The 27,767-nt window shown below is 33.5% G+C and overlaps 1 protein-coding gene across 12 annotated transcripts in view; it reads left to right on the top strand.

Moving 5' to 3' along the window:
• KIAA1109 (KIAA1109 ortholog) overlaps window positions 1-27,767 on the top strand; it is a 214,937-nt gene that overhangs the window by 104,395 nt on the left and 82,775 nt on the right. For 9 of the 12 annotated variants that reach the window (XM_042983961.1, XM_042983959.1, XM_042983962.1 and 6 more), the window contains 17 exons: window positions 727-797; window positions 2,427-2,600; window positions 3,084-3,204; window positions 5,009-5,155; window positions 5,503-5,630; window positions 5,959-6,158; window positions 8,601-8,801; window positions 9,482-9,693; window positions 12,216-12,367; window positions 12,815-12,965; window positions 13,141-13,293; window positions 14,957-15,197; window positions 18,930-19,072; window positions 21,270-21,489; window positions 21,950-22,108; window positions 23,996-24,171; window positions 27,211-27,386. In XM_042983961.1, the coding sequence (XP_042839895.1) occupies window positions 727-797; window positions 2,427-2,600; window positions 3,084-3,204; window positions 5,009-5,155; window positions 5,503-5,630; window positions 5,959-6,158; window positions 8,601-8,801; window positions 9,482-9,693; window positions 12,216-12,367; window positions 12,815-12,965; window positions 13,141-13,293; window positions 14,957-15,197; window positions 18,930-19,072; window positions 21,270-21,489; window positions 21,950-22,108; window positions 23,996-24,171; window positions 27,211-27,386 (2,825 nt within the window). The remainder of the gene's footprint in view (window positions 1-726; window positions 798-2,426; window positions 2,601-3,083; window positions 3,205-5,008; window positions 5,156-5,502; window positions 5,631-5,958; window positions 6,159-8,600; window positions 8,802-9,481; window positions 9,694-12,215; window positions 12,368-12,814; window positions 12,966-13,140; window positions 13,294-14,956; window positions 15,198-18,929; window positions 19,073-21,269; window positions 21,490-21,949; window positions 22,109-23,995; window positions 24,172-27,210; window positions 27,387-27,767) is intronic. The other 3 variants (XM_042983968.1, XM_042983964.1, XM_042983970.1) reach the window with 1 other exon arrangement.

Genomic DNA, 27,767 nt, shown 5'->3' with positions numbered 1-27,767 from the left:
TTCTTTATTCCATGTGAAAATATGTTGGTATATGAATTTTCCAGTATAAAAAACATATGGTACTTCCATACAGAATAGTAACTGAGAGGTTAGAATTACTTTAGTAATTGCATAAATCTTTCTAGTTTGGTTAGGCAATCAACTCTCTGGAGTAAATAAGTCAAGGAAGTAATTCATATCTTTAGATAATTTCAAAATAGAATATAGGCAATAAGAAAGTCATTTTTCTCTATTAAATCTGAATAACTGGCTAGCATTTAAAAGAGTTCAGTTTGTTTTGAATAACCAAGTGCATTATTAATTTTAATTGTTATATGTTATCTACAATCTAGTTTTTCATATAACTTAATGTTTCTCTGGGATTCTTTCTCACTTAAAAGTTGATTGTGTTAGGAGAAGGTTCTAAAATTAGTTTAAGAAAAGCTCAGAAAAGGAACTTCGGAGTAAAGACATTTGAAGCACTTATTTTTAAGCTTTAGTTATGTAGTCTTTTACTATCATTATTGAATCCTCACAGCCCTGCCCTCTCATTTGTCTGAATAATCAGAAAATGAAAGTGCCAATTCCATATTTTATGACTTTCTCAATTTGTTAAATATTTTTATTGTACATATGAAAAGCATATTAACAAGGTAATCTGGATATTGACAAATACCAGTTGATAGCATAAAATTAGAGAACAATTAATATTAAAATTCTAGACTATAATGTTTTATATTATTTTAGGTTATCAAACAGGGGCTCACCGCTAATTCTTTACTAGACAGAGGAATGCAACTTTCAGGAACAACTTCGAAGTAAGTAGAAATTACATACTTTTGAAGTTTGAAGTATGTAATTTAATGATATGTGGAGTTTATTCTGAGGAATAACCATTCTTTACTTACTTGACTGTAAACTTTATCTTTTATTTATTTATTTTAAAATTTTCCTTCATAATTTAATTCTTTGACCCATTGGCTTGTTCAGAAATGCAGTGCTTGATTTCCACATATTTGAGAATTTTAAAGATAGCATTTTGCTTTTAATTTCTAATTTCCTTTGTAGTCACATAATATATTCCTTATTATTTTGGTCTTTATATTTGTTGAGACTTGTTTTGTACCCTAGCTAGTATTCCGTGTTGGTGAGTGTTCCACAAGCAGTGGAAAAGAAAGTGTTTTCTGCAGTTGTTGGATGGAATCATATTGTGCACATGGCAGAGTTGGTGGATGGTGTTGTCTGATCTTCTCTAAGCTTACTGGTTTGTTGTTCACCATTTCTATCAGTTGCTGGGAAAGTAGTATAATCTTAACTAAAGTTGTCAATTTATCTATTTCTTCCTTCAATTCTGTCAGTTTTTTAAATGTATTTTTTTGATGTTTCTGATTTTATTTTTATTTTTTTATTTACTTTTATTTTTTTAATATTAAATTTATTGTCAAATTGGTTTCCATACAACACCCAGTGCTCATCCCAACAGGTGCCCTCCTCAATACCCATCACCCACTCTCCCCTCCCTTTCACCCCCCATCAACCCTCAGTTTATTCTCAGTTTTTAAGAGTCTTTTATGGTTTGGCTCTCTCCCTCTCTAACTTTTTTGAAACTCTTAGTAGATTTTACACATTGTTCTGTCTGCTCACATTGTTTTATCATTACAGAATATCCTCTTTGGCTCATGTAGTAATTCTTTTTTTTAAGTCCACTTTGATATTAATCCAGCCACCTCAGCTTTCTTATGCTTCTGTGATACAAATATATTCATGGAGTATCTTTTTCCATTATTCTTATTATTTTTACCTTCCACATGTCTATAGTATTTATACTTCAGTTGCATTTCTTGTAAGTAATAAATAATTGGCCTTGCATCTTATTTTATCATTTGTTTTTCCAGCTGATTTATTCATTCTTACAAATAATATTTCATTGGCTATCATGTGTCAGGAATTGTCCAAAGCCTTGGGAAAATGAAAGAAAAAGAAGATTAATTCTAGAACTTTTTTTAAAAAATTTTATTTGTGAATTAATTACCACAAATAATTCAACTCTGTTGTCTGTCATGGCTTTGCCAACATTTATAAGCAGCCTGTAGCATTTCTGTTAGACATACTATGTTAGACCTACCATAACTTGGCATATCAAAATTGGGAACTAACAAGAATTCAGTATTGTAGTTTTCATATTTTGGGAAAGCCCCATCAAATAACTATACCAACATTTTTTTTTCTTACTTGATGTATTAACCATCTTTGATCAGTTTTCATTTTTGTACCTCACCTGTCCTGTCTCTGAAAAGCATTTGGGACATAAAATATCTAGTTCAATTCCATGAAATTTTTAGTTGAAATAAACGTACATTTGAGTGGTCATTCATCTTAAGGAAACTTTAAGTTCTATTCTTTCTCATGATCTTTTAAATCTGTATTTTGCTTGTTAAATTGTATAGTACACCATATACTCCTCTGGAAAAGAAAACTGTTGATAACACAGATGATGAAACATTAACAGAAGAGTGGACCCTGGATCAACCAGTCTCTCAGACCAGGACCACAGCCATAGTTGAAGTAAAAGGGACTGTTGATATTGTTCTGACTCCCCTGGTGGCTGAAGCTTTGGACAGGTATTACTTTTGTTTACAAATATAACTATTTCATAAAATTATAAGTGTATGTGATATGATTAGTGTATGTGTTAATAAAGAAGATTGTTGATGATGGCTATTTTGATTGAACAAAGATGAAAGTATGTTTAAAAAGGTTTATCATTTGTTACTTTTTCAGCATAAATAATTATATTGCAATATTGTAATAATTATATTGCATTATATTTTCTCTTTTTTACTTTGGGATGATGAGCATAAAATGTAACACCCAGGAACTAATTAGTATGTTTGATATTCTTACTAGTATCTACTTAATGAAAGGAAAAAGGGGAAATAATAGATTTCTGTGTCCTGCAAGGAGCTTATAGCCCAGCAAAGGAGACAAAACTAACACGAATAAAATCTATAGTGGAACATAATGGGCCTATTTAGATAAACTAGACTGTAGTATTAAGTGATATTTAAGTTTTTCATTTACTGTTTTTTTTTTTTTTCCCTCAGATATATTGAAGCGATGGTTCATTGTGCTAGTACCCGCCATCCAGCTGCAATTGTAGATGATCTCCATGCCAAAGTCCTCAGGGAAGCTGTCCAAAATAGCAAGACTACCTTCTCAGAAAATGTAAGAAAGTTTTTATTCAGTGAGTGTAGCCAATTGAATACTCTTCATGTGTACATGATATTTAAACTTGAAAAAAAAAACCATGTATTAAAATTTTATTAGCCCTTTAAATTGGAATACATAGACTTTTTTTTTACATGTTCATTTATTTATTTTGAGAGAGAGAGCATGAGGGAGGGGCCCAGACAGAGAGGGAGAGAGAAAATCTCAAGCAGGTTCTGTACTTTCAGTTCAGAGCCTGCCACGGGGCTCAGTCTCATGAACTGTGAGATCATGACCCGAGCTGCAATCAAGAGTTGGAAGCTCAACCGACTGAGCCACCCAGGCACTCCAAATCCATAGACATTTCTGAATAGTCTTTGTATGTTATTGGCTCCTTAAGAGATACCATATATAACTGTACTGTGAATAAATAGCAATTAAATATTTATTAAAGTGTTTAGCTTTATTTTTTCTTTTATATCAGAAGTAACTTAATTCTAAGCCTTTCCTAAAGAACTTTGGTCCTAAGTGAATGAGCAATCAATTGTCAGGCTGGTACGTTGATTTTCTAAGAAGGCAAAGCTGCATAGTATCTTGACTTTTCTCTGTGATTAGATAACTTGTGTCTTAATATTTTTGAGATTATTTTTATTTTTTTTTAGAGAGCGAGAAAGCGTGCATGCATGGGCACACATGCACAAGTGGGGGAGGGGCAGAGGGAAAGAGAATCTTTTTTTAAAAAGTACTTTAAAGTTTATTTATTAAAAAAATTTTATTATTTTTATTTATTTATTATTTTATTCATTCATTTATTTATTTATTTATTATTTTTGAGACAGAGAGAGACAGAGCATGAACAGGGGAGGGTCAGAGAGAGGGAGACACAGAATCTGAAACAGGCTCCAGGCTCTGAGCTGTCAGCACAGAGCCCGACGCGGGGCTCGAACTCACGGACTGTGAGATCATGACCTGAGCCGAAGTCGGCCGCTTAACTGACTGAGCCACCCAGGCGCCCGTAAATTTTATTTACTTTAAGAGAGAGCATGAGCAGGAGAAGGAAAGAGAGGGAGAGAGAGAATCCCAAGTAGTTTCTGCACTGTCGGTGCAGAGCCCAATACGGGCCTTGATTTCACAAGCCTATGAAATCATGACCTGAGCTGAAATCAAGAGTCAGTCGCTTAATGGATTGAGCCACCAGGTGCCCCAAGATTATTTTTGTTCACTTCAGTGAATTAAGTCATCATCTCCTGGTGTGTGATATTCTACTTATGTTGTAGTTCTAGCCACTGAGCCAGTTTCTTAGCAGTCATATCATGGTGATTCTCCATTTGACTTTCAAATTTATCTGGGTCGTATTTGTGCTAGAGACTAGAGGCAAGATAAAGTGAGGTTGGTTATTTTTAATGATCCAGTTATTCAAAACATATTGGCATTTCATGTGACAGGTAGTTAGGGTATGAATGTACATCAAAAGAAATTTGAAAATATCCTCAGCCAGTAAGGAGCCAATTATCAAAAACCAAATCTGTTCTTAAATTAATACATTTTACTGATTCTAAAATAATACCTATTGCCATTTTTTTTTGTGTTTCTCTGTAGGGTGTTTTCACTTTATTTTATATCACTTCTCTTCAGGCCTGAAGCTGCTAGTAGTGTTGCTAGCTTTTCTAAGGTTTGGACTTTAAGAGTGTGGGTGCTAAAGTGGATGGCAGCTGGCATATAGATGGGCATAAAGGAGCACATTGGATAAACAAGTTTCAATTGTGGATGATGTGGAAATTATGAAAGTTCTCTGAAATAATAATTCTACTTTAATCTCTAGCTATCTTCCAAACAAGATGTTAGAGGAACAAAAACTGAACATACTACCATTGGAACTACTAACCAAGGACAAGCACAGACAAATCTTATAATGAAGCAAGATAATGTAACAATTAAAGGTCTTCAGGCTAATGTTAGCATACCAAAGGTAACAATTTAAAAAATTTTCCAGAAAGAGGAAAACATTTTGGTGGGTTTTATCCTTTGTATTTAACTAAGCTGAATGGTGGTAGAATAGATTATATCAAAAATATATATATTTTATTTTTTGATGATCTAATGGAAAAATTAATATAGTTTACTTAATTGGAATATGGGGTAATACTTATAAAATATTCCACATCCATCCAATAAGAATTGAATTATGATTATGAGAGTCTATCAGACACATACATACATGATTCTTAACAGTAGTTTTTCAGTTTCTTGTATATTTTTTGTTTAAGTGGTAATTTTTAAGTTTTTAACTCTGAAATTTATGACATTTTGTGTTAGGTAAACTTATGTTTGTTACAAGCCTCCGTGGAAGAATCTCCAAGTACAGCTCCTAATAAAAGCGTGACTCATGTTTCTCTAGTAGCATTGTGTTTTGACAGAATTGCTACACAAGTTCGTATGAACAGGTAAAATTTATTAATTTGAGCTATAATTTTCTTGTTGGATGTAAAAGCAAGAAACAATCATCATTTTAATATATTTCTGAAAACTGGTGCCAGTACTCAAAATTTGTATTGGAATTTCAAATAACACTTTATAGATATGCAAAGTAGGTTTTTAAAAGTTCATACTGGTTTTACACATACTATTTTTCAGTAAACACTGAAAAATTTGTTATGAATATTGGTTTAATTAAAACAGTGGAATTAAAAACAATTTATTAAATGTTTTTACTGAACTATATTGTTTACATGTTAACTGTCATACTTCTTTTTTTTTTCTTTTTCCATAAAGAGGTGTGGTTGAAGAGACTTCAAACAATGCAGAACCTGGTAGAACATCAAATTTTGATAGGTATGTCCATGCCACTAAGATGCAGCCTCAGTCATCTGGATCTCTCAGATCAAATGCTGGAGCAGAAAAAGGCAAAGAAATTGCAGCCAAGTTAAACATTCATCGAGTTCATGGGCAACTTAGGGGTCTTGATACAACAGGTAGGATTCTACAACAGATATTTTTCTTTGACATGTATAAATGTAAGAAGAGTTTGCAAAAGGAAACATGATTTTTAAAAATATTGCTACAATTTGAGTATTTTATAAGAGAAAGGTATTTCTGCATATATTGAACACATGGTATTTAATTGTTTAGTTACTCGTGTTCTATGACTGTGGAAGGTAAACTGTGGTAGGAAAGTAAGTGGTATGGCCCAAATTAGGAACTGCTTCTGTCTCCTCTCTTTTTTCTTCATAGTATCTGCTGGCTCATTATAAAACAAAGAGTATGATCTTTATCATCTTTCTTACTTTTTAATCATTCTGTTGGCCCAACTTCATTAAAAAGAATTAATTGCAAGGGGCACCTTCGTGGCTGAGTTGGTTAAGCGTCCCATTCTTGATTTCGGCTCAGGTCATGATCTCACGGTTTGTGAGTTTAAGCCCGTCAGGCTCTTTGCTGACAGTGCAGAGCCTGTTGGGATTCTCTGTCTCCCTCTCTCTCTGCCCCTCCCCTTCTCACTTCTCTCTGTCTGTCTCTCAAAAGTAAATAAGTAAATGTAAAAGATTATTATCTTATATATAAAAAAGAATTAATTGCAATATCAAAAGCTGTTAGTCAAATCTATAAAATATAGTAGCAATAAGAACAATAGCTGTGTCTCTTAAAGTCCCTCTTGAGGTGAAAAACTAGAGATGTTACATATCCTTTTAATATTTTTGATGTAATTTAGTGCATAGCTCGTTTTAAAGGCTTCAGTGATCTCAGATTGTCAGAGATTCAATCTAGAAAAAATGGAATTTGTCACTCTTACTTGAGATGATTGCTATGTTAAAATCTACATATAGGACAGGTGACCAATCCTGAATGAACAAATGATTATCTTGAGTTTGCTCATTGTATTCTGTGAGCTCTGAAGTTTCCATGATTCTTGTCTATATCCTGGGTCTGTGTAACTGCTGTGGCTTTCTCAAAGCTTATTTCACCATCCTTGTGTTTGAGGGCAAAGCATTTTGAGGATTCCAAATAAAGAGACTTTTCATGGTTGCCTGAGATCTATTGTCCTAGAGCTGGTACAAAATACAGTGGCTTAAATATAAAAAGGCTTAGTTTGCACTGGTAACCAGTTTGCACTTGGGTGTTGTAGAGACTGTAAGAAGTAATTAAATAGAATTTTAAAAGGCACACTATGTAGAAAAAAGTCATTAAAGACAAAACATAGTGTAAAAAAGCGTATGTAAAAAACATAATGTTAAAAAAAATGTAATTGTCTTTATATGTGCATAAGATATCTGTGAAAGGATTCTCAATAATCTAATGACATTTGTTACCTAAAGGGAGGGGAGGTGGATGTCCAAGTGTGCTATTGGAGCTTTTCATGGCATACCCTTTCACACATTTTGGATCTTTGATTTATGCAAGTAATTACCTAATCCAAAAATGTCAGTAAAATTTAAATTAAATCTCACCTTATATCATACATCAGAATAAGTTCATGGAATTAAAGGCAAATATGAAAAAATAAATAATGGAAAAACATAGAAAAATGTAAGTGAACATTTAGTCTCTGACAAGGGAAGACTTTCTAATCATAAGTGCAAAATACAGTGTTTTCGTATGATGGGATGTTATGTAACAATTAAAATAGTATCTTTGAAGAATTTTTAATGCCCTCAGGAACTTATCATGGTTTACTGTTACTTGAAATGTGGGAACCAAAGCTGGTTTGTTTGTAAAATAATCTCTAAAATGCTAGAAAGAAATTTAATTCAAATGTAAACAAGTTTATCTCTGAGTGCTAAATTTACGTGTTTTTTTTTAAACCTTTTTTTTTTTTTCCCTTTTCTCTCTTAGCTGTAATCACAGAAAGAAATGAAAAAAGTAAACTAAAAGCCTTTGCCAGGCATGCAGGATGTTAGTTTCCATATTGCATATTGTAAGCAGTGGAATTATTATGGCAATGTCTGTTATGAATTGTAATTATATAAAATGTGTTACCATAAAGTAATCTTTTAGTAAAAGCTGTAATTTTCCTATTTTCTAATGTTTTTCCTAAAGCTGGGTAATTAATTAAAATAATTTTTTTTCTAACATGATGATGTAAAAATAGTTTACCATGAAACTGAATTATTCAGGAGCTATTTAACTTTAGATTTTTAGAGTGCCTATAATCTTTCAGAAATGAATTCATTCTGCCTCTGAGCAATTATTTGTTAACTGTGGAATCCCTTTTCCTCCCTTTTACTTCAGTGAGATTCTGGCACTTTTTAAGTAGTAAGATATTAGGCATTAATTTAGAAGTTGGTTGGTTCATTTATTTTTCTTTTTGACAGAGTATTAAGATATCTTTTTAAGATATGCCAAATGTTTCTTTTTTTTTTTTTTTTTTAAATACAAACCTCTCTGTCTTTAAAAATGGTCGTCTTGTTCTCTTTTGATAGTAGATATTGGTACCTGTGCCATCACTGCTATTCCTTTTGAGAAATCCAAAGTTTTATTTACTCTTGAAGAGTTGGATGAGTTTACTTTTGTGGATGAAACTGATCAGCAAGCTGTTCCAGATGTGACTCGCATAGGTCCCAGCCAAGAAAAATGGGGTTGGATAATGTTTGAATGTGGACTTGAAAATTTAACCATAAAAGGTAAGCATTCTTAAAAAATTCTGCTTAAATGAGGGACAAATTGGCCCCATGTTGCTGAAATGTTTTGAATGATTGTGATTTTTAATAACCTGAATCAGCATATTTAAGCAGAAAGTGTGGCATGTGGGACTATTAACCAGGGTGGGTGCTCCATCCCAATTGCATAAGTGGAACTTTCCCTTCGTTGTGTGATTCAAAACTAACAGAGCATGTAGACATACAAAGCATCAGTGGTTGAACAGAAAAATCTGTGGTTCAGAAGAAAGTTTTGAATAAAATATAAAGCCACCCAGCTTTTGAAAGTTTGTGTCTTTGTAAACTGGATTTTTGATTAGTAGAGATTTGCAGGATGAAAATACAGTAAATCCTTTATTCAGTGAGACACACTGACTTACAGTTACATTTGTTTTCTTTTATATTACTGAATAATATACAAAAAAAGGGAAGGCTGAGTTGTATATAAGACTTTAGGTTTAGTCATGTATGATAGTAATTTTATATGCCCACAATTCTTTATCTGATAATCTATTCTTATGTGACTTTTATGGATAAGGAGAAGTTTTGATGAGAAAGAATATCTTCATGAATTTTTATTTTTTGTTTCTATCTTTATGGATACTGTAGAGTACAGCATTTATACACCTACCATTTTTAATAAATATATTCTTTCATTTTTAAAGGAGGAAGACAATCTGGTGCTGTTTTATATAATACGTTTGGAATTATGGGTAAAGCTAGTGTCACAGAAAGAGGTGGAGTGCTGACATCCAATAATTCTTCTGATTCTCCAACTGGCAGTGGCTATAATACTGATGTTTCTGATGATAATCTTCCTTGTGATCGAATAAGTCCTTCTTCAGACTTAAATGGAAATTCTGTTTCAGATGAACAAGTTGGTGAATTTTTAATAGTAATAGCGCTTTGAAAAATAACAGAAAACTGCACACCCAATTCAGAGTTAATTTCTGGAGTATATTTGCTTCTCTTTCCATATTTTAGATTTTGCTTAAATAGTAATCAAAGTATTTTGGTGATTATATACTACTACTAGAGTGTAAGTTCTGAAATGTAGGTACCATACCATAGATCTATTTGTATCTGCTGTAGTGCTTTGCTTTATACCTTGCTCATATTAGGCACTTAATATTTGTTGAATTATTAAATTAATAGAATATCAGAAAAGTAGTCATTGTTTTTATGTTGTTTCAAGGATTTTATATGCAATTCATTTATTGTTTTTATAATGGTAGAATGTCATGATGAATAATAGCAATAATGAAAATATTCAAAATTCTAGATTATAGAAGAGTTGTACCAGTGATTGGTGCAAGTTATTTCATCTCCGAAGTTTCTTCATCTGTATAGTGTTATAATGATATTGACCTTCTAATTTTTTAAGATTAAAGGAGATAATACATATGAAAGGTTTAACTCAGTGTCTGGCACATAGTAAGAACTTGATAGATGTTGTTTTTAAACACATATATACATATACTTCTAATCATTTGAAAATTAGACCAGTTGAAGAGGAAAGAAACCACCTTTTAAGAAATGTCATGGATATCCAGTATCCATTGGCATAATGAGCTCTGAACCCCAGGTTTCTAGGAATTTAGTTTTGAAACATTTATTTTGATTTGAGGCATAGTTCAAGAGTTTAATCAGTTTTCTTGTGAGGTCTTTGGAAGTATTTGAATGGTGGTTGGGAATTAGCACTTTAATTAAGGAAATTAAAAAATCCAATAGGTTCTCACTGGACAAAAGAACTGGGAAAAACCAGCTGTGCTCTCTTTGTCCTTCTATCCTGCTAATATACTTGACAGAAACTCAGGTGTCTTCCTTGATCTCTCTGATCCTACTCTCCTTGCTGAGTATCTCTAAATTTTGTAACATTGCTTACTTTGGCTTCTCTGACTTTTGCTGGTCCATGTCCTTATTCAGTTCTTTGTCCTTAAATGTGGGTGTTCACCCCACGTTCTCTTTTTGGCTACTTTGCTTTTTTTGCTATTTGTCCACTCCCTGATTTATTTCATTTCCTAGTCCTGCTCCATAATTTGATGACACTACTCTTGCCCATCGGTTATGCTTCACCTGAGCTCCCAAATTACATGCATTGGCCTTTAGCTGTCATCAGTTACACATACCATAGGTGCCCAAAATTCGGTCAACCTAAATCTAAGTGTATTACTGCTTTGCTTCACATATTATTATAATTAGTTGCTTATTACCTACAAGCTCCCTTCCCTTTTTAAAATTTGAGTTCTTGGAGACTTTCTTCTCACAGCCTTGTCTGAAACCCACAGGTCAGGTGTATTTGAGAATTCAGACTTTTTTTCCTTTAAGAGAAAGGTAATAACTGTGTGTGGTTTATATGTTACACAAACGCCTAGTAGAATCTGAGATAGCACTGTGTCTTGAAGTATTTAAATACTTATGTAGCACAACACTAATAAAAATGCCAAATGGGATAAATAGCCCATCACCAGTTCAGATCAAATTTTGTTGCCACATTTACACAGAAATATTTAGATTTTTCAGAACATTGTAATTTTAGAATTGCAGATAAGGAATGTCGACTTATATTTAGTGCCTGCTAACTTTAAAATTACTGTTGCCTATGGTTCAAGTTGTTTTTTTAGCACTTAGGATTCAAACTATTTTGTGGATACTCTAGATTCCTTAATCATCCCACAAGAAAATGTCAGTCTTTTCTTCATCTTGATCACAAGTGAATCAGAGAGCTATAAGTAGACATTACAGGCTGTAGACTTTTTTGTTTCCTTAATATTATTCTTACCTCCTTGCATTCTAAAGAGTGGTGATTATACATTTAAAAAATACTCCTCTATTTCTTAATACTGATTCAGACTGCTAGCATATAAGATAACTCAGAATTTTTGATTGTAGAGTGTTATTTATTTGAACAAGGACTACACTATTTTTATGGCACTTTATTTGGAAGTTTAAAGTATTTTGTTAAACTGGAATGGAAAATAGGTTGTGGTGGGAAGCAGAAGACCTTAATTCTATCACTCATTCTCCTACTTAATATTGTATGACCTTTTGGCAAATCACCAAACCTCTTTCTCTCACTTTCTTCACGTGGAAAAAATAACAGTTAAACATCTCTAAACAAATGTGATTGAATGAAGTGATCATGAGAAACCCTTCAGTTCTAAGATCTCTTGATTTATGGTTTGTTACAGTGCAGTGGCTTCTCAGACTATGATCCTTGGAGCTTCAAGGGTCTCTAGATATTTCTCAGAATCAGGCTGAGCAGGGTTTATGTTAACTGTTTTATATAAAGGTGTTATCTGTAGAACTTGCTTTGTTGGGAAGATTTTGTGCTTAAAACATTAACCTTTGCACTAGTGATTTTAAGGAGCTAAGTTTTTGGTTTTTGAATTTATGTAGGATGAAGGAGTTGAATCTGATGATTTGAAAAAAGATCTACCTCTGATGCCTCCACCTCCAGATTCATGTAGCATGAAGTTGACCATCAAGGAAATATGGTTTAGTTTTGCAGCTCCCACCAATGTGAGATCTCCTACACATTCATTTTCTAGGTAAAAAGTTTTTAAAATGTAGTACTATTCCTTGATGTTACTTTATTTTAAATAACATAAAATTCTGTCTCATGTTTTTTAAATTATTTTTCTGATATATCTAGCATTAGGGTTGCCACTTTCTTACCATATTTCCTACTTTCATGCTTTCTATAGACCTTATTCTTCTCTTGTTTGACTCTTTTTCTTTTCTAGGTCTTTAGTTTTATATGTCACCTCACCAGGCACTTCTTACTTTCACCTCTAATAGATTTTAATATTTTTCTTTTTTTCCTATTATCTGTTCTTGGCATTTCTACTTATATGTCCATAATGTATCTGGTAACCAAAAGGAAAAGAAATTTTGCCTAAGTAAAATAGCCACTAAGTATAGTAAGTATGGGTTATTGTTTGAAATACAAATCTTGACACTTGTTTTTGTATTTTCTTTTTTTTTAATATTCAAAGGCAGCTGAACCTTTTAAGCACTGCAACTCCAGCTGTTGGTGCATGGCTTGTTCCCATTGATCAACTCAAATCATCCTTAAACAAATTAGAAACTGAGGGCACTTTGAGAATTTGTGCTGTTATGGGATGCATAATGACAGAAGCATTAGAGGTATGTCTTTCAACAATACAAGGTATCATACAGAATTTATTATTGAACATGATCCCTTATTGTTCATCATTGTTGGAAAACATCAGACCTGCAAGTTCTTGATTACTAGATATCTTCTATTTGCACTGTCTTTGATTTTTATAACTCTAAATCTGTTGTTTTTGCTTTGTTTCAGAATAAAAGTGTACATTTTCCACTGAGAAGTAAATACAACAGACTTACAAAAGTTGCACGTTTTCTCCAAGAAAATCCTTCATGTTTGCTGTGTAATATACTACATCACTACCTGCACCAGGCAAATTACTCCATCATTGATGATGCTACAATGGTGAGTTATGGAAACCATATGTGAAACCATAGGTTAGTTTTAAAGAAGCCTCTATTCTTTAGAGGAGCCATTCATTGATCCATGGGGTTTGAGATATGGATGAGAAGTCTAGAGGAGAAATACAATTAGAAATACCAGCTTATAGACAACAGTGGGCTCAGATGAATGATTTGGGAGTTGCCAACATGAAAGTGTTAGAAGCTGTAGATGAAAACTTCTAGATGGATGAAACTTCTAGGGATGATGGCGTCTAGGGATGATGGCGTGTTGAGGGAGAAACTGGTCCAGAATGGATCCCTGAAGAATACCAAAATTAAAGTGGGGTGGCGAGAGGGTGGATAGAGCTACACAGAATGCTGAGGAGAGAAAGTAACAGGTAGGAGAATCAGGAATAAATGCCTTAGAAACCAAAGGTTTAAAGAATTTCAAGCAAAAAGTAATCACCAGCATCAGATTTCACAGAAATGTTTAATAAAATAGGGGCTAATTAATGGTTAAGGGGAGAATGTATAATAATACAAAATAAATACAATATATGTCTGCCTCTAGAAAAGCACTACAGAAGATAACATGTCATCATTAGAGGTTTAGAACTTGAGGATCTCTCTTCTCTCCAAGCTTTAGGTCAATAGAAAACGCATGAGAAGTTTAGCCAAATTAGGGATCATTGTATCAGTATTTATTAATGATAACCTCCAATGAGAGAATCTCTAGTAAATGATGGATTTGAAAAAGGTACTTAGACCTGAGACTAGTATAGTGCTTTCTACTCCTACCCTGGAAATTGAAGGCTGGAGGTACACAGTGCAAGGCTAGCTTGCCCATCTACTCATAGGCAGAGACACTGGAACTGAAATGCCACCAGGCATTTCTTATGTATGGATGCTTTGCCAAGATATGCTTTATATGTAAGAGGAAGAAGCACAAGATGGCTCTCCTTACTTGAGTCTAAGAATTAAAGGACAGGCTAAGAGATCTGATGTTCCTCAGAAAGCAAGTGAGGTGATTTCTGCTGTCTAATAAATGTCTGTCTTCAATCAGAGCATTTCTCCCAACACAAGGAATTACAAGAAAGGGGATGGAGAGGAGTTGGATGTTTTCCTCTTAGGAAATTAGGAATTAGCCAAATTTTCTTTCTTAAAATCATCACCATGTGGAATAAAGTATATTCTAAATTATGTAATTGTTACTGATAATACCTTTAACTTTGAAAGCAGTTACAAATTCAACTGTGTTCAGCATTTAACCATAGTAATTTATTTATTTTTAATGTTAAAATAGTGGTGGTTACCTAATCTTTGAAGGGAATAATTTCATTCTATTTGTTTAATGAATATTCCAGGTAGCTCAGAATACATTTGATTTCCTCAATTGAGTAAAAAAGGTACAGTGGACTGAATGCTTCTTAAGGAGAATCCCAATTTTGTGCCTCATGTTTAGCTTCTTATTCACCTGGTAATGTGTTATGACAGAAAGATACAATGTTGTATTTAGAGAATGAGTTCTATAGTCAGTTTGAAATGATCTCTTTTGTAACCTTGAACAGATTATAACACATAAATTCTAGCTTCTTCATCTCTAAATGGGAGTTATGGGGTTTAAATGAATAAATGTATGCAAAGCACTTAAATAGTAACTTACTATTAAATCATTATTGTTACAGAGTGATGGACTTCCTGCTTTGGTAACTTTAAAGAAAGGTTTAGTTGCACTGGCAAGGCAGTGGATGAAGTTTATTGTGGTGACACCAGCCTTTAAAGGAGTTAGCTTACATCGACCAGCTCAGCCCCTCAAACCTCAATCAGCTGTGGATCACGAACATGAAGATGGACTTGGGCTGGACAATGGAGGTGGTCTTCAAAGTGACACCAGTGCTGATGGAGCAGAATTTGAATTTGATGCAGGTAATCTGTAAATATTTTAGTTAGATATTACACCTTGGTAACATAGTATATGTGATAATTTTAATCATTTGTGTGCCAAAATTTGAAATTGTCATGGCTTAATTACATAAGTATGATTTGTATTAGTCCAAATAAATGATGATAATATTGGAATTTTTATACTGACTTTTGAGTTTTATATTTAATTTCATAAAATACGATAGACTTCTCCTAATCTATCCAGTACAATAACAGACATTTTTCCATAGCTAGAATGTTTTGCGTGAAGCACATTAAGTTTCTTTTAAAATTCACATTTGTATTTGTTCATTGTCTTGTCTATGACATAGTCTTTTAAAGAAGCCTTTGAATTTTACCTGGTGCCTGGTTGATTATGTATTTATGTAATGTTTAGAGTCATGCTTTCAGCCTGTAATTTTATCATCATAATGGCTGTGCCAGAACACAGACAGTAGATATGCTTTTCAAAATTATATGTGCACACTTTAATGCTTTTTCAGAGGTTTTCTTTTGTTATCATGACATGTCATTTTCAATTATACTGAATTATCATATAATATTTTGAAAAAAATATTACAAGTACCATGGAAAAGGACAGTAGCCTTAAAATTAGAGCTTTCAGAACATTGATATATCAAAAATCTCCCAACAAACAAAAGTCCAGGGCCAGATGGCTTCTCAAATTCTACCAGACATTTAAACAAGATTTGATATCTAGTCTTCTCAAACTATTCCAGAAAATATGAATGGAGGAAAACTTCCAAACTCATTCTGCCAGGCCAAGCATTACCTTGATCCAAAACCAGACAAGGATCCCACTAAAAAGGAGAATTACAGGTCAATATCCCTGATGAACCCAGATGCAAAAATTCTCAACAAGATACTAGCAAATCAAATCCAGAAGTACCTTAAAGGAATTATTTACCATTATCAAGTGGGATTTAATCCTGGGCTGCAGGGGTGGTTCAATATTTGCAAATCAATCAATGTGATACACCACATTAATAAAAGAAAGGGTAAGAACCATGACCCTTTCAATGGATTCAGAAAAAGCATTTGACAAAATATAGCATCTGTTCCTGATAAAAACCCTCAATAAAGTAGGTATAGATGGAACATACCTCAACATCATAAAGGGCATATACAAAGACCCACAGCTAATACCATCCTTAATGAGGAAAACTGAGAGCTTTTCCTCTAAGGTCAGGAACAAAACAGAGGTGTCCACTCTCACCATTACTATTTAACATAGTACTGGAAATCTTAGCCTCAGCAATCAGACAACCAAAGGAAATAAAAAGCGTCCAAATCAGCCATGAAGAAGTCAAACTTTCACTATTTGCAGATGACATGGTATGCTATGTAAAAAATCTGAAAGACTCCACCAAAAAAATTGCTAGAACACATGAATTCAGCAAAGTTCAGGACACAAAATTTGTGTACAGAAATCGGTTGCATTTCTATACACCAATAATAACACAGCAGAAAAAGAAATCAAGGGATCAATCTCCAAAGTTGCTCCGGAAACCGTAAGATACCTATGAATAAACCTAACTAAAGAGTCAAGAGATCTGTACTCTGAGAACTGTAGAACACATATGAAGGAAATTGAAGAGGACACAAAGAAATGGAAAAGCATCCCATGCTCATGAATTGGAAGAATAAGTATTGTTAAAATGGCAATACTACCCAAAGCAATCTGTGTATTTAATGCAATCCCTATCAAAATACCACCGGCATCTAGAATAAAATAATAGAATAAATAATCCTAAAATTTGTATGGAAACACAAAAGACCCTGAACAGCCAAAGCAATCCTGAAAAAGAAAAGGAGAGCTGGAAGCATCACGATTCCAGACTTAAAGCTATATTAAAAAGCTATAATCATCAAGACAGTATGGTACTGGCACAAAAGCAGACACTTAGATCAATGGGACAGAATAGAAAACCAAGAAAGGGACCCACAACTATATGGCCAACTAATCTTCAACAAAGCAGGAAAGACTATCCAATGGGGAAAAGACAGTCTCTTTAACAAACGGTGTTGGGAAACCTGGACAGCAACATGCAGAAGAATGAACCTGGACCACTTTCTTACACCATACACAAAAATAAATTCAAAATGCATGAAAGACCTAAAGGTGAGACAGGAAACCATCAAAATCCTAGAGAAGAGAACAGGCAGCAATCTTTTTGACATTGGCTGGAGCAACTTCTTACTAGAGATGTCACTAGAGACAAGGGAAACAAAAGCAAAAATGAACTATTGGGATCTCAGCAAAATGAAAAGCTTTTACACAACAAAGGAAACAATCACCAAAATAAAAAGGTAGCTTATAGAATGGGAGAAGACATTTGCAAATGACATATCTGATAAAAGGTTAGTATCCAAAATCTATACAGAACTGATCAAACTTCACACTGAAAAAACAGATAATAGACATTTTTTCAAAGAAGACATCCAGATGGCTAACAGACACATGAAAAGATGCTCAACATCACTCATCATCAGGGAAATAACAAATCAAAACCATGATGACATACCACTTCTCACCTGTTAGAATGGCTAAAATTAACAACAGAAGAAACAACAGATGTTGGTGAGGATGTGGAGAAAGGGAAACCCTATTGCACTATTGGTGGGAATGCAAACTGGTGCAACCACTGTGGAAGACAGTGTGGAGGTTCCTCAAAAAGTTAAAAATAGAACTACCCTACAACCCAAGCAATAGCACTACAGATTCGAAGGGGTACATGTACCCTGATGTTTATAGCAGCATTATCAACAATAGCCAAACTATTGGAAGAGTCCAAATGTCCATCAGCTGATGAATGGATAAAGATGTGGTATATATATACAATGGAATTTTACTCAACCATCATGAAGAATGAAATCTTGCCATTTACAACAACATGTATGGAAGCAGAGTTTATTATGCTAAGCAAAATAAGCCAGTCAGAGAAAGACAAATACCATATGATTTCACTCATATGTGGAATTTAAGAAACAAAGCAGATGAACATAGAGGAAGAAAAAATAAAGAGGGAAGTAAACCCTAAGAGACTCTTAACTATAGTGAACAAACTGAGGGTGAATGGAGTGAAATGGGTGGGGAGAATGGGCTAAATGGGTGATGGGCATTAAGGAGGGTACTTTTTACGATGAGCACTGGATGTTATATGTAAGTGATGAATCACTAAATTACGCTCCTGAAACCAATAGTACACTGTATGTTAACTAACTAAAATTTAAATAAAAATTTGGAAAAAAATCTTTACCCAGGTTTTTTGTTGTTGTTTTTAAAAAAACTTTATACTTAAAAGTGAATATGCTATGAATAATAGGCTGGATTTCAAGTCTACCTGAAAATTGGAAGAATACTATAATAAACATCTCTTCTAATTAGTTATCTTCAAATGCCTAGGTTAATCTGAAAATTATGTATTTGCAGCTTAGTTGAATTGTTTTTTTATCTCTATACCATTTGGGTGGCCTGTGGAGGCACTGAATAGAAGTTATTTGTTCCTTTTTTAAGATGAATGAGAAGATTGGGGTTGGGAGAGTAAAAGAAAAATGTGAATTAATATTATAGTTTATTCCACAATTAATTTCAAGGAAATTTAATTTATTCAAGGCGTATGTAAAGTTGAGTGTAGTTACACCACTAGGTGTTGATGTTTCAAGAAAATGTCTAATAACCTATAGCCTACATATTCTTTTGCACTATTTCAGCCACAGTCAGTGAGCACACAATGCTGCTAGAAGGAACAGCCAACCGGCCTCCACCTGGTAGTTCTGGACCTGTAACTGGAGCTGAAATAATGAGGAAACTTTCTAAGACTCATACTCATAGTGACTCTGCATTAAAAATAAAGGTACATTATTATTACTATTTTTAGTTAGAGTAGTCTTCCAGAGAAGATCTAAATTTTTGATATCTCAAATTCAAATACTAGGTATTTAAATTTAAATCTTCAAATAGTGTTTCTATATTCAGTAATTAATAATTCAATAATAATAAATATCCTTATGGTGAAATTAACATGATTAGTAATTTAATATACAGTTAGGGTTAGGCTATTTTATGAATTTATTTACACTGTTGAGCTGGACCACCTTGGGAGCCAGACAGCCTTGGTTTCAATTCTGCCTCTGCCACTCAGTTGCTTTGTGACTGAACAAGTTACCTGTACTGTGTGTCTGTTTCGTTATCTGTCTGATGGAGATTACAGTAATAACTTTTTCCAGAAAGTCAATGTAAGAAATAGCTGTAATATATGGAAAATGCTTAGAATAATACCTGGCACATAGTAAGAATGTAAGTTATTTGTTGTTGTCATGGGCTATGTATTTTTTGTTAGTTTCCTTTTCTGAGCAACGAAAACGACAGTTAATATATTAACTTTCTTTGAAAATCTAGGTATAGACTTATATTAATACCCAGAATCCATAAGGTAAAAGGTGATAATTTTGCTTATATTAAAATATAAAGTTTCTACACAGAAAAAAATAATGTATCATAAACAAAATAGACATATGACAAAGGACTAATTTCCTCATATATATAAAGATCTTTTTCTAATCATTAGGAAAAATGAGCAAAACCAAATGGAAAAATGGTATATGGGCAGTTCACATAGAAATGTATATACATATGTGAATATGTACCCTCTTACAATTAAAGAAATGTAAATTAAAATGAGATTTCCATTTCCACCTGTCAGATTGAAAACAGTAAAACATTTGAATAGTGTATATTGTTGGTGAAGATGAGAAAACAGACACTCTCCTACACTACTGGTGGGAGTGTAAACTGGCACAACCTCTTGGAAGAATAATATGACAATTTGTATCAAAACTTAAAATGTGATCTTCTCTTACCCAGTATGTTCATGTCCAGGAATTCATTCTAAAGAAATGGATGTTCTAATAATTCAAAGACACACATCCAATAATGTTTTTACAACACTGTTTATGATAGGAAAATAATAGAAGAAACATAAATGACTAATCATTAGAGGACTAATAAACTAGTGTGCCCTGATACAGATGTATACTATGAAGACTTAAAAAATTGTGTTTAAAAGATAAAGGAGATCTCTAAGTGGATATGGAATGGTCACCAGAGTGCTGGATTAAAGTAAACACAAAATATGGGATAATGTGTATCTGTGTGTTAAAAAAAAAGGATAAATATGTGTATGTGCTTGTATAGTCATAAATTATTTAAAGAAGGATAAGAAATAGTACCTTTTGGGGAAGGGATATAGTAGACTGGAGTGAGGGGATACTTTTTATTGAATAATCTTTTTGTGCTTTTAAAGTCTTCATTCTGTGTACATATTGCTCTTTTAATTAAACAATTCAATGATTGGTATACATTTGTTAAGTTTGGAATATTAGGCTTACTCTATTTCTACAGCATAGTTAGAAGGAGGATACTTTTAAACTCTCAACTCCTTAGTCAGTTTCAGGGTTTTTTTTGGTTGATGATTTTTCCTTTCTCCACAAACAGTCCTTTGTTTATGGATCATAAAAATCCTCCAGAGAATTGAATTGCAGTGCTTTGTTTCAGATCTCTTCTTTTATAGGCTTTTCTTGTACTATTTTATACTGACCTGAAATTCTAATCTTAGATGTGACAGAGCAAATAGAGATGGGCAGTTCTGTAACTTTTTATTTTCCTCAGAGAATTTCTGAAAATTGTTTTTGACATACTAGAACTCTACAGAGAATCTCTCACAGATTTTCATTATCAGGGTACCAAGAAAAGTACTACAGTATTAAGAATTTCAGTATAGAAATCTTGCCACAAGACACACTCTTCAGATTTCAAAGGGAGTTAATAATTCCTTGTTAAAATAATAAAGGCTGTTCTTTGCATTGTACTATAACGTTTTAAAACATTTTTACATACACTTGAGATTCACCGTAGTCCTAGTAAGCACAATCTGTGTTGGTATAACGTGAATAGTAACTAGCAGTAATAGCAACAGTAGTAGTAGTTGCAGTTATTAGCAGTTATTGTTATATACATAAGAAAGAAAGAGCCCTGTGTTGTTCCTTTTGCAGGGCATTCACCCATATCATTCTTTGAGCTATACCAGTGGAGACACTGCCACAGATTCTCCAGTACATGTTGGACGTGCTGGGATGCCAGTTAAGGAGAGTCCAAGGAAGGAGAGCCTACTCAGCTATCTGACTGGAAGCTTCCCAAGCCTGCACAACCTCCTGGAAGGGACCCCTCAAAGAAGTAGTGCAGCTGTAAAAAGCAGCTCCCTAACAAGAACAGGTACATCCTTAGTTTAGACAATTATAAGTTTACTTCTATGCGAGAATTAAAAACAAACAGGACTTAAGTTTATTTTGATTTATACTTTGGTTGCATAACTAATCTATCTATGTATGACACATAGAAATCTTTGAAAAAATATTTTGGGAAACTCTTCTCTTTGTAACTTTTGGTGTCTTCATGCCTTTAATTTGTATTTCTAAATTGCAGCATTTGACATTACTGTCAACCTAGTCATGGTATGTCAAAACCAGCTAGCGGTGCATTTCTTCTTGTTATATTAAAAATAAGTCATTTATTAATGCCTTAATATCTAAATACCAACATCATGCAGTAAGTTTGAAAACATCTGCAAAAGACAATTTAACCTGACTTTTAAAAATTAATTACATAAATCATATTTTATGCTTCCTTAGTATGTAAGTAATACATAAATAATAAACAATAAAACTATTTTCAGGAAATACAATGGCCACTGATATGTTATCCGAACATCCCTTGCTATCTGAGCCGTCTTCTGTGAGTTTCTATAATTGGATGTCAAATGCTGTTGGTAATCGTGGAAGTGTGGTACAGGAATCTCCTGTTACAAAGTCTGCACATAACAGCCTTCCAACAGGTATTGAGCTACGTGTTATTTTGCTTAACTGTCTAAGGTGCATACATAAATTTTAGCAAAATCCTGTTTTTCAAGGAATAGTCAAAAAATCTGAAATGTTTAATAGTGTTTAGTTGAAATTTTCCCATTTATGAAATGTTTTTGTTAATATCAAGTTGAGAGAATCGTAAGCAGTCACTTGGTGTTCTTGTGGAGACAAATATGTCAAATGTGAGATTGTATATAATTTAAAGAGTTTAAAATGTCCAGTTAATGTGGCTTGTTTAATTTTCTAAATACCAAAAGGCAGTAAATGAAAACATGCAAAGTATATGGCATAATGTACCTACAATACAGAAAAATATTTTTAGTTTATTCACGTTCCTCAGAGAAATAATAACTAGCATTCTTTTGCTCTTTTTAGTAATTAAGTATTTAATTAAAATATTTAATTAAAATCTAAACGAGTACTAAGAGGAATTAAAATAACATTCTTGCCCTTGAGGAGGAAACGAGGGCAATTTATTTTATTTTATTTTATTTTATTTTATTTTATTTTATTTTATTTTATTGTATTTTATTTTATTTTATTTTTATTTTATTTTTATTTATTTATTTTTAAATTTTATTCTGAGAGAGACTGACAGAGAGAGAGAGAGAGAGAAAGAGAGAGAGCGTGTGTGCATGTGCATGAGTTGGGGAGGGGGGGCAGGAAGAGAGGCAGAGAGAGAGAATCCCAAGCAGGCTCCATGCTGTCAATACAGAGACCGATGGAGGGCTTGAACTCAGAACCATGAGATCATGACCTGAACCAAGATCAAAAGTCAGATGCTTAAGTGAGCCACCCAGAAACCCTGGCAGTTTGTTAATTTTAAAAGAGTGTGTGTAAATAGTAAGAAGACTGGCAGGGAATTCACAAAGAAATATTGGTGGCTATCTCCAGAAACAGAAGAGGTGCCACCCTTCATTTTCTACTTTTTTTCTTTTTTGGGGGTGTTTTCCCAAATTTATTAGATGCATGTATTATTTTCTTGTAAAAATTTTTTTTTAAAGGCTGTGAAATAGGCTTTGGTCCTAGTTACAGAGGGCAGCTGAAGTTAATCCATGTAACAGCAATTTGCATTGCTAACAAATTCTGTTCATATAGAAAATAGGAAATTATGAAATGTGGTTGAAACATGACTTTAGTTTTTGGTTTTTTGTTTTGTTTGTTTTGTTTTTGCTGGTGTGTGGCGTGCTTTTGAACCTGGAACCGATTCTAATTATGACTACATTCCAGTTCTTAGCATTGGCTCTTGGTTGAAGAAGAGAGAAGGATGATGCTTCCACCAGCTCTCAGTACTTTTCTAAAACTAGTCTCACTACTGTGCAGTTGAAATTTTAAGAAAACCAGAAAAGAACATTTCCTCTTTATCATGCGTGGGTCTTTTGCCTGGGGAGCTAAAGGGTAAAGGGAGTACATAGGAAAAGAAATAGTGTCATTTTATTTTTCTTTTGCCTCAGGAAAGCATAGTTGGGAAGAAATTTATATGTGGGACTCTGTGACACCCATTGCTTTTATCCTACTGCTATCTATGACTGCGCCTCAGTGCAAAGCTGAGGGAGTATCAAATGCTTTTCAAAGATATTCTAGCCATAAAATTCTGTACTTTGGACTGACTGGTTCTAATACAGACTTCATGTATGAGGAAGACTAATATTTTCTGAAATTATAGTTTGATTTCATTTTTATTAGTAAATCATGCCTCTAAAATAACCTAAAAGTGCTGGTTTTTTTTCTTCATTCAATTAAGATGGTCTGGTAATACTACTATAATACAGACTTCATAAGTTTACTTTGCTGTGCCCTTTAAGTTGTTTTTATTTCCTCACAACTTAAGTTTTATTTTTGAACATTTACTCTGTTAGGTGTTGCACCCAATCTTCCTACGATACCCTCAGCTTCAGATTTCAACACTGTCTTATCTAGCGACCAGAATACTTTGGATGGAACGCATTCTCAGCATAGCACTAGTCAGGATGATGTGGCAGGTGTAGAAGAAGCCAACCAAGGGTTTCCTGCTGTGCAGCTTGCTGATGCACAGGTGAGCCAGTCTCTTTTTCCATAATTATAGTATCCCTCATTAGATGGTACTTAGCAGCTGGAACCACCAAGTCATGTGCACCTTGGAAATTCTAGGGCAAATCTTTTTTTCTGTGCTTCGCTGCCTAAAGCCTTCATGCAAAAAAAGGAGGAACCTTTTAAAAGTACATGGGTTAATTATAAATGCAAATTTAGCACTTGTAGATGTTCATTAAACAGAAGAGTGGTATATAGTTATTAGTCTCATACAGTAACATCTTTGTTATTTGGAGATACAAATTGACTGAAACACATGACTAGAAAGCTAAATTTAACCACGTCATATAGAAGGCTATATTAAGTGCTATGTTAAGACTTTATTGAGTGAGCAGTTGGGAGGCACTGAAGATTTTAAAGCAAGGAATAAAGTGACTAGAACTGTACATGTAGAAGAAATATTATATGGTAGCAATGTGTTAATGGATTGAAGTAGAGAACTATAGGTGAAAAAAATGAGTTATTGAAATAGTTCATGCAGTGGTAAATGAGGCTTTTAACATTGATGGTTGTGACTTTGATAAAGCGATGGTAAATATTCTGGAGGTCTTTATTTAATTGATTAAAGATAGGAGTGGACAGCAAAACCCTTTGACTATTTTGGTTTGAATGATCACAAAGCAAGTAGGCGAGTGGGACCGTGGCTATTGAGAGGTGTTATTTTTTCAGGATGAGAGAGACTCAAGCATAGTTAGATACTTAGGAGGAATTAGGAAGGTCCTGATCAGAAGAAGAAAAAAGAAGGGTAAACTGATAGAGCAAGATTCAGAGAGGGATGAGGAGTATTGGAATTTACAGTCATTTATAGAGAGAGATGTTTTAGACATAAAAAAATACTTTTTTCCTCTGAGAATTTCCTCTGAGAAACTGAGAAGGCAATAAAGACAGTTCACAGCTATACAGGTAAGTTTGCAAATTGGTAGCTTCAATTTTCTCTTACAGTAGAAGGTAATTTATGTTAAGAAATGTGTCAGGCACTTTAAAATTTTCCTGAGATTTACTTCTCCAGTACATTAGAGTAGTTTTTAGGGTCTTCATTTTCTTTTTTAATGGAGAGTGGGAAAAGAAATAATTTTGTTGTTGTTTTGGCCTATAGAATACATTAATTGTATTTATTAGTATTCAATACATATTTTTAGAGATAACTATATTGTTTTAGAGACTCTAAAATCTACTAGAAACATGAATATTAAATAATATGGTAAAAAACTCTGTAAGGTAATTTAGATGTGTGTAAACGTTGGAGTGAATATGGAAGAGAGCTTACCAAACAGACACCCTAAAAAGATTGTCAGATAGTGCTGAGGGCCTGGTTAGGAGTTTAGGTTAGTGTTAGGGTAGCAATGAATGCAATTATATCATCTCCTCTCATTGTTCCTAGCAGCTCAGCTATAGGAGTAGAAGATCATTGATCCAAAGCAGATATAACAAGAAAAATGTGGTGATAAGATATAATAAACAATCTAGGAAGTTGGTGAAATGAAATTAAGATTATAGGGGAAAAGGAAGTCATATAACTTTGTACTGAAGTGTTGGTTGAGTTATCTTCATGGTCAAAGAAGTCATTCAGGATTATAAATTGGGATTGAAAAGAAACAGGAGACAATAATCAAAGTTTCTGGAATCAGAGTTTTTGATAGGTATGGAGCCATAAATAAATGACAAAGATTAGGAAAGAGGGTGGTTTGAACCTTGAAGAGGGTAGAGTTTTTCCATTAGAATGAACGAGCAAATCCAAGAGTAAAGGCAAGAAAGAATATCCCAAGCAAGTATAAAAGGGAGAAGAAATTTATCCCCAAAGTTCCAATCTACAGTAGAACTGTTTGAATTCTCTGTTCTAGTTCTTTAGTCCTTAGAAGAGTAGCCTTTCTTCCCAAGCACAAACAAATGAGATGTCCTAGAGGTAATTGAACATGTAGACTTGAGTCTTAATACATAAATTGCACTTGTCCATTTTAATAATAATATTTAACTTTCAGGAAAAGATCACTGAAGGAGAGTGTACAGTTGAAAGGGTTAGGGGAGGGCCATGGAAAGCACTGGGTAGCACCTATATTTTATTTTACTTAAAAAATTAATGTTTATTTTTGAGAGAGAGAGAGCACACGTGAATGGAGGTGGGGGAGGGGCAGAAAGAAAGGGAGTCACAATCTGAAGCCAGCTCCAGGCTCTGACCTGTCAGCTGTCAGCCTGATGTGGGGCTTGAACCCATGAACTGAGTCCCATTTTCAGGGACTCATGGGGCTTGAACCCATGAGCTGAAGTCAGATGCTTAACCAACTGAGCCACCCAGGCGCCCCATAGATAGCACCTATATTTTAGATGTGGAAGGAGGGAAAGGAACCATGCAACAGAGAATAAGTAAATTGATTATAGTAATCAACTACTAAACAAATTAGTTGCTTCTGTTTGAGTTAGCTCTTCATGACTACAACATAAGTTAACAAGACATTTAATCAGAGTGATGTATTTCTATAAGCATGTGTAGTACTTAAAATATAAAGGAAGTTTTTTGTCAGGAAATAAATATTAAATGACTGTTATAACCAAGTGATACCATTTAAAAATAGGTCAGATATTCATAATATAACATATGAAACATTTTTATATTAACATAAGATGTTGATAAGCTATTCTAATATACCACATTTTTATGGAAACACAGTATACATGCCATTTTTAAAAACAGGAAGTAGAATAATTTAAACTAGTTCACAATTTTATTTTTCTTGTACTTTCAGACACTCAGGCAGGATGGAGAAATGTTCTTCCTTGTGATTAACTTGAAAATGAGTGGCACACAAGAGGTGCTCAAAAATACTGTTAAGTTTTAAGTAAAATTAGAGCTTAACATTTTTTGTACAAGTTCCCCCCCGCCCCCCCACCGCCTTTTTTTGCTTCACACTGTGGTAATAATATATGTATTCAGTTAGGATAAGAAAAAAGCCACAGTAAATGATGGATTATAAGTTAAGCTAATTAATGAATGTGTTATGTCTTCCAGGTTGTTTTTAAACCTCTTCTGAGTCATACAGGGATTCAGTCACAGGATGCAATGCCACTCTGCTACCGAATGTACTTTGGAGAACACCTTTCATTTTCAGGGACTTTGGACTGCCTTAGAGCAGATATTGTGGATTCAGACACAGCCAAAGAGAGAAAAGGCAAAAGAGCAAGAAGGTGTCTTGTGTTATTGATCTTTTTGTGTAAAATTTTGTATATAGGTTATAATACCTTTTTTTTTAACTTTGTTTTCCTCTGTGCTAATGAGAAACTATTTTTAATATCTTAATAATGAGAAGGTAATTTCCACTTGTCAAAAACAGACTTATTTTAATAACCTGTTGATTTTATAGATGAGGAGGCCTATTTTTAGGTGTAGTTTTGTACCATGTTAGCACATGTATGTGGGTTAGCCAAAGTACATTTGCTGTATATATACTCAGAATGTGTTTACTATTGCAGTAGTTGATTTTTATGGTCTTATACATTGTAATTTTATATATTTTACTTACAATTATTACTAACTTTGCGTAGACTTTTAGTATTTTCTATTAGATA

Source organism: Panthera tigris, chromosome B1 (assembly GCF_018350195.1).
Source record: "Panthera tigris isolate Pti1 chromosome B1, P.tigris_Pti1_mat1.1, whole genome shotgun sequence".
Taxonomy (NCBI): Eukaryota; Metazoa; Chordata; class Mammalia; order Carnivora; family Felidae; genus Panthera; species Panthera tigris.
Note: the sequence above shows the minus strand (reverse complement) of the source record. Positions and strands in the feature narration are given on the sequence as shown.